The 16704-nt window shown below is 43.6% G+C and overlaps 1 protein-coding gene across 2 annotated transcripts in view; it reads left to right on the forward strand.

Annotated features, from left to right (window-relative positions):
• Positions 1-2825: 2825 nt before the first annotated feature.
• The window catches only part of EXO1 (exonuclease 1), a 34545-nt gene continuing 20666 nt past the window's right edge, over positions 2826-16704 (forward strand). The window contains exons 1-9 of one of the 2 annotated variants that reach the window (XM_057315498.1): positions 2826-3093; positions 3446-3880; positions 4779-4952; positions 7445-7564; positions 10652-10775; positions 11752-11889; positions 12810-13022; positions 14287-14474; positions 15137-15233. In XM_057315498.1, coding sequence (XP_057171481.1) covers positions 4792-4952; positions 7445-7564; positions 10652-10775; positions 11752-11889; positions 12810-13022; positions 14287-14474; positions 15137-15233 — 1041 coding nt within the window. In that variant the 5' untranslated portion in view covers positions 2826-3093; positions 3446-3880; positions 4779-4791. The remainder of the gene's footprint in view (positions 3094-3445; positions 3881-4778; positions 4953-7444; positions 7565-10651; positions 10776-11751; positions 11890-12809; positions 13023-14286; positions 14475-15136; positions 15234-16704) is intronic. The other variant, XM_026487571.4, reaches the window with a different exon arrangement.

Here is a 16704-nt window from a genome sequence, read left to right on the forward strand (position 1 = left end):
CACTGGAAGCATCCTGCTTTTCCCACAGTCGTGTTGAGTTCGAGAGAGAAGCGGGGTGAAAACACAGTCCCCACAACTCTATGGCACAGGATGCTGACTTCCCCAGCACCTCAGGTCGTTCCCAGTTCCGAGTCTCCATGGCTTGGTGGGAATTTGGTGCTGAGCAAAAGCCTCCCGTGCTGTCAAGGAAAAGAGCTCATTTCCACAGCTTTTCTTGGAAAGTGCTGGTTTTTGTCTAAGTGTGTGGGGTGGGGGGATGTGCTCATCAGCTGTGGCTGTAGCACCCTGCCTGAAACCAGACAAAGGTGGAGGGGCCCCGAATGATCACCCCTGTTCCACATTTTAGAAAACACTGCTCCATCACAACAGAGGTGGTTTTTTCCAAATTAAAAATCAGAGCTGCCCAGAAAATCTAGAATGCATAGTGCTGTACCCAGGGCATTTATCAGTCCACAAATTCTGACATTATTTATCAACACCAGGGCTAACCACCAGGGATATGAAAATTAGGAGACGTGATCCCTGCCCCCAAGGTAAGGTTTCCAGATAAAAATACAGAATACCATGTTAAATTTGAATTTCAGATAAACTTGGATTTATTTTTTAGTGTATGTCCCAAATATTGCAGTAGACATACTAAAAATGTATCTTTTGCTTGTATGAAATTCAAATTTAACTGGGTCTGTATTATTATTTGCTAAATCTAGGGGCAAAGTTGATGAAAATAGAGAGTGTGAGACGCGTCAGGGCAAAGGGGTCATCGCAGGGTGTTCGGGTGCGTGTCGGGGAAAACTTCAGAAAACCGTCCTCGGCTAAGAACTCAGGTGCTGTACCACTCATTGCAGAATTCAATCACACACCATCGTGATTTATTGTTTAGGTTTTTCATGGTTACATGTTTTGTCTGCCTAACTAGAGCCTAAGCTGCTTGAGGACAGGGGCCATTTCTTCGTGTTGCCCGTACCACCTAGTACATGACAGGCACACCGAAGGCGTGTTACTTCGTGAATTGGCTCAAAGGGTTTTATCCGCTCAAAAAGTCAAAAGATTCTGTTCACTGAAACGTAACTGGTATTTTCCCAAAGTGCCGGGCTTCCAAGAATCCAGTCTGACACTTGGGAATCAGATTAGCAGTAAAGGTATGGGCCGCTCCTTAGCACAGCGACCTCCTGTGTTCACTTCATGGTGGAGTCTATGGGGCTGGGCGTCTTTGTGAGGTTTGGGTCCCTTCCTAAGACCCCCATGTGTGGCCTGTTCTTGGCTGGATCTGATATACTGAAGCAGTTACCGCAGCTGGGCAGTCCAACGACTGCAAGAACGCTTTTCTACAAACACGCCCCACCCACACTTAAGCTCCTCTTTACCCTCCTATGGTTTGAAACTGTCCCCAACCGAACGGCGTGGTCAGTTCCAAGCTGGCCCAGGGTGAGGTCTCCCCATCACTGTTGGAAGCACAAGGGAGGAGAACTTTCCTGACCACCTCTCCAGCCTCAGCTCTAAAGACCAGACCTGGGGAGGTGGCAGCCCTGCACCCACTGAGCACATAACCCAAAAGTGGCACCGTTTCAACAACTTGTAAGGTAAAATATGTTGGTGTGATGGATCTTAAAGACTTTAAAAGAAGCATGGGAGAAACACGTACAGAAGGTCATCAAATGGGGAGCATTTTTTAAAAACATGCTTCTTTCCCTTCAGCTCTTTGAGTACAAATTATCATTCCTGCTCATCCCTGGGCCCAGAACACACTCCCTGGTCTGGTCTCACTAAGGCTCTTCCCCAGTTTTTTACCACAATATCCCTAAGGGAAGAGGACAGATACAAGGTCTAGAGTATCAGGAGGACAGGAAGCCTCACCCCACTGACCACCAGAGTCCAAAATGTCTTTAAGATCTGTGCGCCACAGGGCTCGTTTTCATTATTTGGCTACAAAGCCCGCCCGCGCCCCCCAACCTCACCCCATTTAGGTCAAAGATGAGCGAAGCCGGGCACTAGGTAAAGCCTAAGGACAGTTTTGATCAGACTACACGATTGCGACAGGGAACAATAGTCCTGCTCCTAACTGATTTGTAGGGGGGGGCAGGGGGAGGGCTGTTTTCGAGAAAGTCTGAGGGGCCGGGAGGGACGGAATGAGGCTCCGCGGAGGCAGGCGGGTGAAATGACAGAACCAGGCAGGGAGCAGTGTCAGCTGGGCGTGCGAACCAGCGGCTGCCCAAGTCGGGCTCCGACCCTCCTACAGACCGCGGAGACCGGCCATCAGGTGTAAACGGTAACCTCTACGCAGCCTGAGGTTCCCCTGAATGCGCCCAAGGTCATCCTGGGGAAGCGGCCTCGGGCTGTTAGGGACTACGCTGGTGTTTTGTTCAAGCCTTTCTAGGCCGGAGGTGAGCCCCGTGCAGAGGAGGGCTCACGGCCGCCGCGTGGGCAGAGTGCGGTCCCGGCGCGACCCCGTCCGGTCCTCGTCGAACTACTTCCTGACCGCCCCTCTCTGCCGTCCCGAAGGCTCCAGCAAGGGTCCAAAGACTACTGTAACTCAAGCCGCATCTTCTGTCGCCCTGCAGCGCGCCACGCAGGGCTGTCTGAAGAGCCTTAGGGTCAGCCGCACACCACAGGGACTAGGGGACTAATTCGCAGCAGTGATCTCTTTCAGGTTTTTAAAACCCGCACACAAACACGCGATGGCGCTCCTGAAACGACCGCAGCCTCAACGGGAGGCCGCCGTCAGCGGAGAACTACAAGTCCCAGCAGCCCCCGCGAGGGCGAACACGACCAACTTCCGGGAGCCGTTTCCCGTGAGCCAGCGGCTCGAGCGCGGCCCGCGCCTTCGGAAGGCCGCGCAGGGCCCAGGCCGGCAGCGGCGGCCGGGGTCGCAGGGCCGTGGCCACCATGGCGTCCGGCGAGGAGCGGGGCTCGGGTCACGGGTCCCGGAAGCGGAGGCCGCGAGAAGCGGGGCGGGCGCCGCGGGCGGGCGCGCTGGTGTCATTTCCGCTGGGGCGGGACCTCAGGCTCTCCCGCGCAAATTGAAAAGCCCTCGGGACGCGGTTGCCACCCGGCTCCGGGTGTTCCGCGCCGCCTGCCTTGGGCGCTCGGGCCCAGGTGAGTTGGGGCGTCGGGAGCAGGCGTCGGACCTCCGCACACCTGCCCTGAAACGGACGGGGAGAGCCCTTCCCGGGAAGGGAGCGGAGCGGGCTGTGCGTGGCCGGGGGTGGCGTCCTCCCGGGACTCCGGTCGTGCAGGACCGGGAGGAGGGGGTCGGGCGCGGTCTTCCCGCCCCGGCCGCGGATCCCGAGCGCTGGTCGCGTGTAGACGGGGCCGAGGCCGCCCTGAGCGCAGGGACGGTCGCCCGCCGCACTCCTGCAGGGCTGCCGCCCCAGTCAGCAGCCCCGTTTTCACATGCCGTCCCGGCTCCTGCATGTGGAAAAGTGAATTTCTTCGTGATGTCTTGCAGGCGAAGGGAAGCGTGTCTTCTGGAATGGGCTTGCGGGCTCCTCGTGCACGGCCCGTAGACAGGAGTGAAGCGGTGAGGTCGCCGGTGTGGTCGTACCTCGCGTGTGGCAGGCGGGCGCCCTGAGATGATGCCGGCCCTGCGGCCCGCGGTCATTCCCACTCCGCTACGAGGAGACGTTTAGGGGAGCGAATTTACCTAGCTTAGAAGAGACGGGTTTCGCAAAATGCGTACGACCTCCGTTTCCCTCAAAGGGGGAGAAAACTCCCTTTAGAGGCGTTATCTGAGAGGTAGGCTAATTGCCTTTCTCAGACTGTGGCTTGAGGAACACCTGCGTCCAAATTACCTGCCTTAGTGAAGAGTCAGAATCCCCCAGCCGGCTCCAAACCGGTGACTGCACTGCTGTCCTGGAGCTCAGAGCTTTGATACAGTATCAAGGTGAGGCTGACTTCTTACCCTGTTCTTTCTTCCTTTCCCCCCACACTTAATGTTTGCTGGGGGAGGTTTATGTTATGAAATGCTAAGCAGCTGTTCAGCCCCATTGCTTTTACTTTTTATCTTGAGGAGTGGGGGTGGGGGGTGAGTGCTAGAGCTGACCCTTGAACCAAGGGGTTGGAACTGTGAGGGTCCACCTATTCACGGATTTTTTTCAATAAATGCAGTACAGTACGGGAAATGTATTTTCCTTGTGATTTTCTTAATACCATTTTCTTCTCTCTAGCTTACTTTAAGAATACAGTATGCATATAACATACAAACTATGTGTTAACCAAGTTTATGTAATTGGTAAGGCTTCTGGCTACTAGTAGTTAAGTTTTGGGAGAGTCAAAATCATACGTGGATTTTCGACTGGGTGGGGGGTGGGTGCAAATAACCCCCCTTCTTGTTCAAGGGTCAACTGTACTGCTTCAGAAAGTTCTGAGTCCGCTCCAGAATATCTGTATAGAAGGGATTTAGGGGCTTCTCGCTGAGCGGAAGGGGGTATATCTTAACAATGCCTTTTTGGAGAGAGAGAGATTCATGCTCTTTCAGCACCTCCTGGTGCCTAGGCTTGGAACACACATTATGATTCCAAGTGGGAAAGCACTTTGGAAAGAATAGACGTTACGGAACTATCAAGTGACATTAGAGTTGGTGATTAATGTAAATATTCTAGACTGATTCTTGGCAGAGAGGAGCCCAGTGAAAGTATTAAAGAGCAGTGATTCTCAAATACTTAAGCTCAGTTGCTATATCAGTTTCCAAGCTCTTTTTTTTTTATTTTTCTAAAACTTTTGAGGAAATGTATTTTGCTCTAAATATTGCTGTTTTTCCTTTTTCCTCTTATGTCCCATAGTTAGCTTGGCACTATGGGGATACATGGATTACTGCAGTTTATCAAAGACGCTTCTGAACCCATCCACGTGAGGAAGTATAAAGGACAGGCAGTGGCTGTGGATACATATTGTTGGCTTCACAAAGGAGCTATTGCTTGTGCTGAGAAACTAGCCAAAGGTGAACCTACTGATAAGTAAGTTTGGACCTTGTGTTAATTCTTTGCCAACTAAGAATCAGACCTATATTGGGATCATTTTCATTCAATGCCAGGTTTATCAAGAAGTGAGACTGAGAAGATTGCCCGATCAGGAGCGACTACGTTCTGTGATGTTGTATCAAGACACCAATAAACAAAAACCAAACACTGTGTCCTTTATTCTTTACCTAAGAAACTGAGCCCTGTCTGCAAAACAAAGCAGTTGCTTCAAAGCAAGGCTTTTTACTTCTACTTTACTTGGGGCCCAGAGTGGTGGGCCTTGCTGAGATCCAGTCATAACTATGACCTCATTTGAGGCATGTTCCATGGACTAAAATCTTCTCTATTTTTTTACATGGAAACATTAGAAAAAGAAGCAAGTATAATTTCAGAACAGAGATTTTCCGGAGCGATTTGATCACCATTATGAATTTTCTTTTTTGCAATATGTAATTTATCTCCTAGAGGAAAGGCTCCCGGATCTTGATATGACTTACTTAATCACAGTGAAAAATAGGTAAACTGTGTTAATGCATATTAACAGGGGAAGTCTTAATTGAATGGTGAATGTTTAGGGCTTTCATGCTTATCAAGTTAATTTGACCAAAAGTGAGCCGGAACAGTACATGTAGGATCTGAAGGAGCCAGAGCCCTGCTGCCACTCCATCTGCTGGGATCATTTTTCTCTCTCTCTTTTTTTTTTTTTTTTTTTGAAGGCCATTTCTTTTTTGCCACTGAATTTGAATAGCAGCAGGTGTAGCTGAAGACTATAAGTTTTTCATTCTACCTGCAGTGTTTCTTTGAATAGTTCTTCAATAGTTCTCTAGTTTTTTGTAATTCTTGGGGATTCTGAGATTTTTGACTAATTGGAAGACTTGTCCAAAATTTAGAAAATATCCTTTTTTAAAGATGCCACTGCTGGGGTGCCTGGGTGGCGCAGTCGTTAAGCGTCTGCCTTCGGCTCAGGGCGTGATCCTGGGATCAAGCCCCGCATCGGGCTCCCTGCTCAGCTGGAAGCCTGCTTCTCCCTCTCCCACTCCCCCTGCTTGTGTTCCCTCTCTTGCTGCCTCTCTCTCTGTCAAATAGAGAAATAAAATCTTTAAAAAAAAAAAAAAAAAGATGCCACTGCTGAACTCCACAGACCTGCCGTGTAGATAATTTATTGAACTAAAAAGTTTCAGGACTTTCTACAAAGTATTGTGGACTTTAATTTTTTTTTTTCTCACAACAGCTAATAAGTCATATTTGATAGAGTTTATTTTTCCTTTCTTATCCACTTTTGGATGGGGATATTAACCAGAAAAGTTCAGAAAATTGGGGTAAGTGTATGATAAGCCTTTATGGCCGTTATAAGGAACCAAATAGATTTAATAAGCTGACTTGTAAAGATTTCTGCAACAGGTGTCCAATGTTTGTATTCTGTCTGGTTAAAATTTTAATATGTGAATTTTCTTTAAGATTTATTATGATTTTATATTTGCTTTCCCCTATTTTTTATGATACTTCATTAGTAGGCCCAGAATTAGTACAAAGTCAGTGTTCTGTAGACCAATGCATGTCTGTTGTCACTGGTTCACAATAAAAAGAAGGACCACATAGTTTTTCATTAAGATATGTGATTTAAAAGATTATCCTTTAATAATATGTCAATTTCTGTTCTTTAGTTAAAATATCCTTTTCTTTATAAATGATGGAAGTTGTAATGTGGCTCTTTTTGTTAATTGTCTTGCGAGAATAACAAAACTAAATGCAATACATGATTCTTGTTTGGATCCTAGACTGTTTGGGGGGGGGGGGGCGGGTAATGTAGCAATGTTGTGCTGCAGCCAAGTCCTCCTCCCAGTTCGCTATGTGCCGTCTTCTCCCAGTTCAGCATGTGCTGACCCCGCATTGGTAGTTTATTCACCATTGTAGTATATTCGTGTCAGGGAGATTGACAAATGCCACGGAGCAGGCACCCCTTCCCCCAGAACTGTTGTTAAACCTTTACTAGCACACCACTGGTTACGAGAAATACCGGGACAATTGGACAAAGTTTAATATAGACTGTATATTAGATGATATTTTACTGCTTTTAAATATCTTGGGTGTGTGGTAATGGTATTGTTGGAGGATATTTATCGTACTATTCTTTCAAATTTTCAGTAGATTTGAAATTTTTCAAAGCAAAAAAAAAAAATAGAGGGAAAAAGGCATGATTTGGAACCACAAAATATTAGAACTGGAAGGGATGTCGAAGTCTTCTCATCTGCAGATGAGAAAAGCAGGGTTTGCTGTGTCAAATACTCATCAACTGTCCTATAGACCGTTAGGATCCAAGGCAGGATTTGAACCCAAGTCTAAATTAGAGTTTCCATTTCCTGTGAAAACATTTGCTTCAAAAAAAATAGTAAAAACCTTCTCTTTTCATAATCTCACTGGTTGTCAGAAGAGCAAAACTATCACCTTACAAGATGCTGCACTAAACGCATTTTCCTTTATTTTCGTAGGTACGTAGGATTTTGTATGAGATTTGTAAATATGTTACTCTCTCACGGGGTCAAGCCTATTCTCGTATTTGATGGATGTACTTTACCTTCTAAAAAGGAAGTGGAAAAGTCTAGAAGAGAGTAAGTTGATTCTCTATTGACTCTCTAATTGCATTAAAGTCTGATGCTGTAGTCTGTATACCAGTTTTCTTAAATTTTAGTTCGTTGAGGCTTGCTTTATAGCCTAGCACTTGAACAAATTTCTTTAAATGTTTCTTGTGCGCTGGAAAGGAATGTGTATTCTCCAGTTATTAAGAAGATTGCGTATCTGTCCAGTAAGTCAAGCTTAGTGATTATGGTGCTCAAATCTGTATCTTTACTGTTTTGTTTTTTGTCTGGTTTTTTTTTGTGTGTGTGTCTACCTATTCATAAATTACTAAGAAAAGTATGTTACAATTTGGTAGTGGATTTGTCATTTACCTTACAGTTCTTGTCCACTTTTTGTTTTGTTTATTTTGAAGTGATTTTATTGGTTGCATTCAAGTTTAGAAAAAGTTACATTTTTGTGGTAAATTGAAAGAATATGTAGTGACTCTTTTAATCTCTAGCTATGCTTTTTTTTCCTAAAGTCTATTCTGTCTAATATTAGCATACCCATAACTTTCTTCTATGTTTCTACTTTTTTTTTTATTTGTTCACCTTTAGCTTTACTACATCATTGGTTTTTAGGTTTTCCTCTTATAAAGAACACATAACCGTGTGTGTGTGTGTGTGTGTTTTAAGATTTATTTATTTGAGAGAACACTTGTGCTTGAGTGGGGAGAGGGGCAGAAGGAGAGAGAGAATCCAGAGCAGACTCCCCGCTGAGTGGGGAGCCCACCTGCGCATGGCTGGATCTCAAAATCCTGAGCCAAAAATCAAGAGTCAACCACTTAACCAACTGAGCCACCCAGACACCCCATGTTTTGTTTGTTTGTTCGTTTATATCCATTCTGTCGATCTTTGCCACTTTTTGAAAAATCGTTAAATGGAGAGTTTATTCCTTTTACATTGACCATTAATTACTAATATATTTTAATACATTATTTCTCTTAGTATTTTACATTTGTCTTCTCTCTCTCTCTCTCTCTCTCTCTCTTTCTCTGGTTTTTTGTGTTTTGTGGTTTTGGTTTGTTTTGTTTTGTTTTGTTTTTGGTAACTCCTACCTTGCTTGACTTCTGAATTGATTGTTTTTCCACCCTAATTATATTGCCTCTTGTTTCTAGTTGAAAAATGATGCATTCTGTTTCTCTTCTTTTAATAGTTACCCTAGAAATTTTATTCATATTTAACAGATTCTAGTTATTTTATAGCAACAGACCTTAGAAGGGATTTCCGTATTTTAATAAAGCAGCTATGCCACCTCATTCATCCTGTATTTGTTCTTAGGTCCAGGTGTCAGTGTTTTGTATAGGAACGACCACTGGGCTTAGTTGTGAAAGGTAGTGGGAGTCACACCCAGGTAGCAGTAAGCCTCGCTGAGGGAGCATTCTGTTAGGGGGCTGCTTTCCTGGTTTTGCTCTCTCTGGGCCTAGAATCAGGTTAGAGTTTTTCAGATCTAGGTTTTTCAATATAGCTGACTTGGAGGGCTCTTCTTTTTTTTTAATTCCAGTATAGTTAACATACAGTGTGATATCAGTTTCAGGTTGGAGTTCTCTGAATCTTAAAGCCAGAACTTTATAAAGTTTATTTACAAAGGAGTAACTGAAATTGTCTGAGCCCACTATTACAAATAATGTACAGTTTACTAAATATACTCTTACTATAAAAAATTAGTAGTTTCTAGGTTAGTTCTAAAAGGATAGGTGACAGTCCAAACTAGTTGGCTAAGGGACTGATCCAAACCAGTTCCCACCTGGGGGCCCCACACCATGTTCTTAATTCTAATTGCAGATATTTACTCACTTTCTCTTGCTAAGCTCAAAAACAGCTTAAAAAATAAAAAAGTTACAGCTGTCTGTCTCTGACCGTGAACTCTTTTTGTCTTTGTAGGACCAGCTTTCCCTGTGCCACTGTAGCAGTGGGAGAGACACTTAAAATCCTTTTCTACAGGTCCCTTCATCTGTGGAGCCCAGTCTAAAAGTGGAACTAGGGAATTTGTGTGTATGTGTGTGTGAACATTTACTTAAAGATCAAAACCTCACGAGTTTTTTTTTTTTAAAGATTTTATTTATTTAGTTGACAGAGATAGAGACAGCCAACGAGAGAGGGAACACAAGCAGGGGGAGTGGGAGAGGAAGAAGCAGGCTTATAGCAGAAGAGCCTGATGTGAGGCTCGATCCCATAACGGCGGGATCACGCCCTGAGCCGAAGGCAGAAGCTTAACCGCTGTGCCACCCAGGCGCCCCAAAACCTCACGAGTTCTGACTGATGCCCAGTTCAGACTCACGACTACAGGGTTTCTACTTCTTCTGTAACGCATCTTTATCTCCTTTCTTCCATACTGAGAATCCTTACTTTCAAAGGCACAGGAGGAATGACGTCATAGTATCTTATAATCACTCATTTGTCTTATCCCAAAATAAGTATAAGTATTTTATTACACTCAACAGTAGATTCAGAGTAAAATACTGATACTACCACTACCAGTACGATTATTGAGAAGTTAAAATTTCTTCCTTCCTTTGCATATGCTCTCTCTTTTCTCATTTTAAAAATAGCAGTTCTGTATTGTTAGAATGTGTACGGTCACTGTCTCCCTGTTTAACCGTATTTAGTATTGGTTCTACAAATTACCACATATTTGCTTGTTACAGACAGTTGTTATGCAGATGTTATTTTGTTTTTTTCTGAAATTTGTTCTCTAGTAGATCCCACAAGCTGACAGAAACGGTATTTCTCAAGTTCTTCATATGTCGATAAAGGTGCATCTTTACGCTTGAAAGTTAGTTTCGATGGTGTGAAAGCCTTGACTCAGGTTTTCTTAAGTGTCTTAGTTACTCCATTTTTTTTTTTTTTTACATAAAGCATTGCTCTGGAAGTCTAAGGATAAGCTTATGTGTGCATGCGTTATAAATCGCTTGTGTTCCTTTTACCTAGAAGCCCAAAAGATCTGGCTCATGTTCTCAGGGACCTGGTAAACACTATCAGATGAGTCAAACTTCTTTTTTCCCCCAAAGGAAAATTTCTTGAATTACCGTTTTATTATGGTTTCTTGAGTCAGCCTCTTGATTTTTTTTCCCCTTGCAGAAGACGACAAGCCAATCTTCTTAAGGGAAAGCAGCTTCTTCGTGAGGGCAAAGTCTCAGAAGCCAGAGAATGTTTTACCCGCTCTATCAATATCACACATGCGATGGCCCACAAAGTTATTAAAGTAAGCCAAGTGAGAAATAAAGTCAAAGTAACAAGTGGCTAAGTTCATCAAAGCTAGTTATGAGTCATTTACTGATGGGAGCGCAAGAAGGTGAAGGGAGGGAAATTACTCTAGCCTAACCTCAGGAAGGGGCAGGTCTCAGGGAGAACGGGGCAGTATCTTTCAGCACAGGAGACGAGTCCCAACAGCCTCCAAGGGAGAAATCCTGGGACTAAGGGATACTCTCCCTTCCTACGTAAGTGACTGAGCTCGGTGGGCACCTTGTTCCATAGAGATGGAAGGGATGGTTCCTGGAGGGCCAGTCTCACCCCGATGCCGTGTAGTCGTCAGCACTTACCACCTCCACTCTTCACGGCCCTGGGATCTGTTGAACGAGCCTCCCTGGCTCAGGACCTCTTGGACCCCTGGTCTCCTCAACCTGCTTCTGCCTAGAAGCTTCTTCGCACCGTAGATCTTCCACGGCTGGCAGCCTCAGCCCTCAGATCCCCTTCTTCAGGCCTCTGTTCAAACGGCTTCGTAAACCTGGGAAAATAAGTATAGTGATTAAATTCTGTAGTTTTATCAAAACAGTGTCAGGTAGACTTTTGTAGTCTGAAAAGAAAGCATGTTATTTTTATGGGAAAATACATTCAGAGCTCCAAACAGATGGCTTATATGCCTTTGGAGCGTACCTGTTCTTAGGATGCAAGCTTTCTGCAATTTGAAATAATTAAGTTTTCTGGCTTGTAGTTGTTTCTCTCCTTCTGAATATACAGCAGTATTTTCTCCTATAAATTGATTTTTTAAAAAAGAAGGCTTTGTGGCTATATGATTAGTTCAATATATGCCAAGACTAAAGGTAGAAAAACCTACCCCGAAGGAAGTGATTTCTGAAAATAACACGAGCATGTATGTGTTGCGGCTAGTAATGAGATTGGAGGTCGTCGAGTGCTTTCTGGACGCTGTGCTGCAGATTGACCGTGACCTTCTCTGGCAGGCTGCTCGGTCGCAGGGAGTAGATTGTCTCGTGGCTCCGTATGAAGCAGATGCGCAGTTGGCCTATCTCAACAAAGCCGGTATCGTACAGGCCATAGTCACAGAGGACTCGGACCTCCTCGCTTTTGGCTGTAAAAAGGTACTTGACTGTAGTCAACTACCATATGCTGCTTTTCTGTGCAGTTGGAAATAAGGTTTTTCCTCTCCAGGAATCATTATTTAATACCTGCAGGTAATATCTACTTACAATGCTAATAATTATTTTAATTTAAATGAAAAGAGCAGTTTTGCTGCTTGACATTTGTGTAATCTGGACACTTTTTCAGAATAAGCCCTTTAGGTTAGAAAGTTTCGTTGTTCTTTTATCCAAATTCAATAGGGCGTAGACTTACTATTCTTAATTTTGGTATAATTTATATGCTTTACATTTTTCAATAAGGTGAGATAAATAATTTATCCAACTGGATGCTTTGCAGTTATTTATAAAACTGTTTAATGGAAAATTTTATCATGATATAATAAGGGGAGAATTAAGATACGAAACTACAAGATCTCACTTTTGTTACTGCCAATGTTGCTTATATCATCTATTTATTTCATAGATGACTAGAAGGATCTGTCAAAGGGTTAATGCTGGGTAACAGTCATAGATGAGAGATGTCAGGCAACTTCTGTTTTCTTCCTGAATTTCCATGTTCTCCAGATTTTCCATGATGAAAATGTATTCCTTTAAGAATAAGAAAAAGGATTATTGTATAAATTGCTGTTTGATCTCCATGACAACCCTGGATGTCAGTGGGAGGCACAAAGTGCAGAAAGGGCATCCTTCTCCCAGAGTCAGAACAAGGACATCCTGGTGCACGACCTGATCTGTCATCGTCTGTGCTTCAGGTTATTTGCAGGTTTCACAGTAATTAACTGGCCTGCCTATCTCTCCTCTCTCTCAGTGTGATGGTGAAGAACAAGAAAGAATTCTTGGAAATATCACAGTGGATTGATTAGATAATGAAAAATTAAAATGACCCTTATGGGCATTAACAATTTCCCTTCCTTTTGAAGGTGATTTTAAAAATGGACCAGTTTGGAAATGGACTAGAAATTGACCAGGCGCGGCTGGGCACGTGCAGACAGCTCGGGGACGTGTTCACGGAGGAGAAGTTCCGCTACATGTGCATCCTGTCGGGCTGCGACTACCTCTCCTCGCTGCGTGGGATCGGCTTAGCAAAGGCCTGCAAAGTGCTAAGGCTGGCCAGTAATCCAGACATCGTGAAGGTAAGAGGAAGTCGCCCAGAGTCCCGTTTGGTTTCCGGAGCGTTTCGTACATCATGGGTAGACCTTCAGAATATGAATTTTAAATATTCTATCCTGTCAGTAGCCCATACTGTGTTACCAAAAGGACAAGATGACTAAAACACTAGAATTTTGCTTTTGGCAACTGATGGACCTGCTTTAAGCAATTGGCAAAATTTTTTAAATGAAGACTAATGTAAAGAGATTTAAGGGCAAAATGTTCTAAATAGAATTAATGTTAAAATGTATAATCTTTCAGTTTCTGTCCTGTTCTCTGTAGTGGTGGCTCCCAAGTTTTTTGGTCTCAGGATCCCTTTACCCTCTTTAAAGTTCTTGGTGGCTGTAATTTTTGTTAAATGGGGTATAGCTGTTGATATTTACTGAATCAAATTCAAAGATAAAATATTTGTTAATTTAAAGCTAATAAAAAATTCATTACATGTTAGCACATATAGTATGTTTTAATGAAAAATAGCCGTGTCTTCTGAAAACGTGAAAGTTATGACAGGAATTGCACATTGATGTAAATCCCTTTCCCATGGCTTGATAGAGGACAGTTGGGTTCTTCTGCCTACTTCCTCTGACGCAGTATCACGTGTCCTGTGTCCCCCCAAAACTGAGACACCTGCATCATCGCTCTATCGCTTCTCTGATATCTTTACCTTAAAAAAAGAAAAAAAAAATAGCATCTGTTGAAGCAGCTCATGTCGCCACCGCAGCCCCACTCCCCTCGGGTAGTCCTCCGGCGGTGTGGTGGTGGGGCTGGGAAGGGAGCTGCGTGCACAGAGCAGCTGGTGACTCCAGGGCCACCGGCTTCCACTCTGTGGCCCTGCCCTTCTTTGTCCGTGAGTGTGTTACCAGCTTTAATCATCCATGACTCTAACAGAAGTTAGAATGTCGACTTCATTTTTAATTCTCGGGTTTTGTATGCTCGTATTTTGGGTTTTGGATGGAAGGGACTTCGAGGGCGAGGACGGTGTCTTAATGTCACACCTGGGAATATAAACTGGATGTGTAACTGACTTGTTCATTAGGTTAGTAATAGAAAAATCGAAGAAAATACTGTTACAAAGACAGATTTTAGTGATACGACATGGGTGTGTTTGATGGTAGAGGCTTTCAATGCAGATAAAATCAGTTGATTTTCTGTCTCTCCTCAGCCTCTAATGTGAACCAGTTGATCTTGGCGATACTCCCTATTCTGTATTTGCAGATAACTAGTAAATATTTTTACATCCATCATTAGGTTATCAAGAAAATTGGACACTATCTTAAGATGAATATAACAGTCCCAGAGGATTACATCGAAGGATTTATCAGAGCCAACAATACCTTCCTTTATCAGCTGGTTTTTGATCCCATCAGAAGGAAACTCATCCCTCTGAATGCCTACGAAGATGACATTGATCCTGAAACACTAAGCTACGCTGGGCAGTATCCTTTTTGAACCAGAATAGTAGAATTTTGCACTTCCATGTGTTTATGGTGATATTCTTGGCAAGGCGTTCAGTAAAAGCCTGCAGATTTTTTGTTTTCTCTTTTATACTGAGTCCTATGTTTTGTTCATTTTAATGAGCATGCTGGTGAAAATTCAGAGCCCCTTTTTGCTGATAAACCTGTGGCTCATCCACTATAACGTGCTCATTACTTAGGTGGCCTTGACAGAAACACGTACTGACTCAGTCACTTAAGCTGCACATTCCCAAGGTGGCACTTGTTGGCCAGCAAGTGCCACTTCCTAGGAGGGGCATTGTGGACGTGTGAGCACACCGGCTGAGCATGTCCTGCTCATAGCCCCCGGCTGCCCGCACGCAGGCTGATTCGTAGCCGAGAGTCACGTGGCCGGTGGCCAGGTCTCCCTCTCCGTCTCCCCTGGAAGGGTTTTGCTTCCAAAGACAGCCAGCTCCTGCAGTGACGAATAGAACCTAGTAAATGACACCTGTGGTTTCAGTCATGCCAAGTGTAGAAAGTAAGGAGGATCTGCTGAGGTCCTAAGCCTGAAGAGTTTCTGTGACATTAGAGTACACCCTTTGGTCTTATTACATTGTCATTCAGTTGTTAATAATGGCGTTTTTTCCTTAATCTTACCAACCAAGGTATTTTGATGATTCCATAGCTCTCCAGATAGCCCTTGGAAATAAAGATATAAACACTTTGGAACAGATTGATGACTACAATCCAGACACTGCTGCGGTAACATCTTAAGGACTTCTTTTTTTTAATGACTTCACCTTTAGAGAGCACATTTTAGTTACATCGCAGGAACTCTGACTGAAAGATTGTTATTTTTATTTATTTGAGAGAGAGAGAGCATGAGCAGAGAGAGAGGGAGAAGCAGATTCCCTGCTGATCAGGGAGCCGGAGGGGGGGCTCGATCCCAGAGCCCTGGGATCATGACCTGAGCTGAAGGCAGACACTTCACCAACTCAGACACCCAGACACCCAGGCACTGTGACTAAATCTTCATTTAGTAAACATCTTCTGAGCATCTCTATATCCCAGCACTGTGCAGAGGGTGGGTTTAAAACAACTTAATGATGGAGAAATTGTCTGTCTTAGAACATAGATATATTGGTTAATTTCCTTAAATTAAAAAGCAACCAAGTGATATATCGCCAGACCTTTAGACATGAACATTTCGCCTGAATCTACAAGCATTTGATGCCTTTCTTCTCGTCCCACCCCATTCGCCTCGGACGTTTGGCATAGTTGAAGGTTCAAACCTAGAAACGCTACCATTGGAAGTAAATGCTGTTTTCTCACGCATTCACGAGCATGGCACAAATATTAACGGAACACCCCAGCACTGTGTCTCTGAGCCCTTTCCTATTCACTTTTCCCCAGTTGTGTATATCCCTTCTGACACACTCCCCCACCATTCTCTCCTTTCCCACATTGTTCTCTTTTCTGTTCATATTTATTCCTTAAGTAAGTTCTGATGACATTATCTTGTTTATGCAGATAACTCTCACATCTTTAACCTAATGTCCAGTCTAGTAACAGCTGCATAATTCTAAATGTTTCTTGGATCTTTACAAATATGATTTCCTATAACCTTAAATCTATCCATAGTCCAAAGAATTCCTTAACAGCTTTCCTTAGTGACATTTCTCCTTTTTAGCCCTTACTACTGCCTAAGTTATGTCTCTGTAGTTTACTTTGTGATTCTTCCCAGCAGGATATAATTTTCATAAAGACAGTGCTTTATGAGCTTCACTGCTATATTGTATTTACCACGTTTTTTTTGTTGAAGGAATGATATCAGTTACATGATCTCTTTCATTCTCAGAATAGAAAACTTGGAAATAAAAGTGGACATCTCTTTCATTGCTAAGTCCTTTTGCTTCTTTTAGTTCTGAGTGACAGTTTCTTCTTTCTCTTAGCTTCCAGTCTAATTCGGGTCTTTCTACGCTTGCTCGCTAGTTCAGTTCTTGACTGAGCATTTATTACTCGCTATAACAAGCATAGGTTAGTGAGTGTTCTGGAATATAAAAAAAAATAAAATATAATTCTTCCTCAGGTGCTCATTGCCTAGGGAGAGGGAGATGTGTTTGTATATATACAGATGTGGAAAGTTCTGTAACAGAGATGTATTCTAGGCTCCATGAAAAAGGGGGCAAGAACCTTATGCTCATCAGCTCAAATCATGTAAACCTTAACTCAG

This window comes from Ursus arctos, unplaced genomic scaffold, assembly GCF_023065955.2.
Source record: "Ursus arctos isolate Adak ecotype North America unplaced genomic scaffold, UrsArc2.0 scaffold_2, whole genome shotgun sequence".
In the NCBI taxonomy this organism is placed as follows: Eukaryota; Metazoa; Chordata; class Mammalia; order Carnivora; family Ursidae; genus Ursus; species Ursus arctos.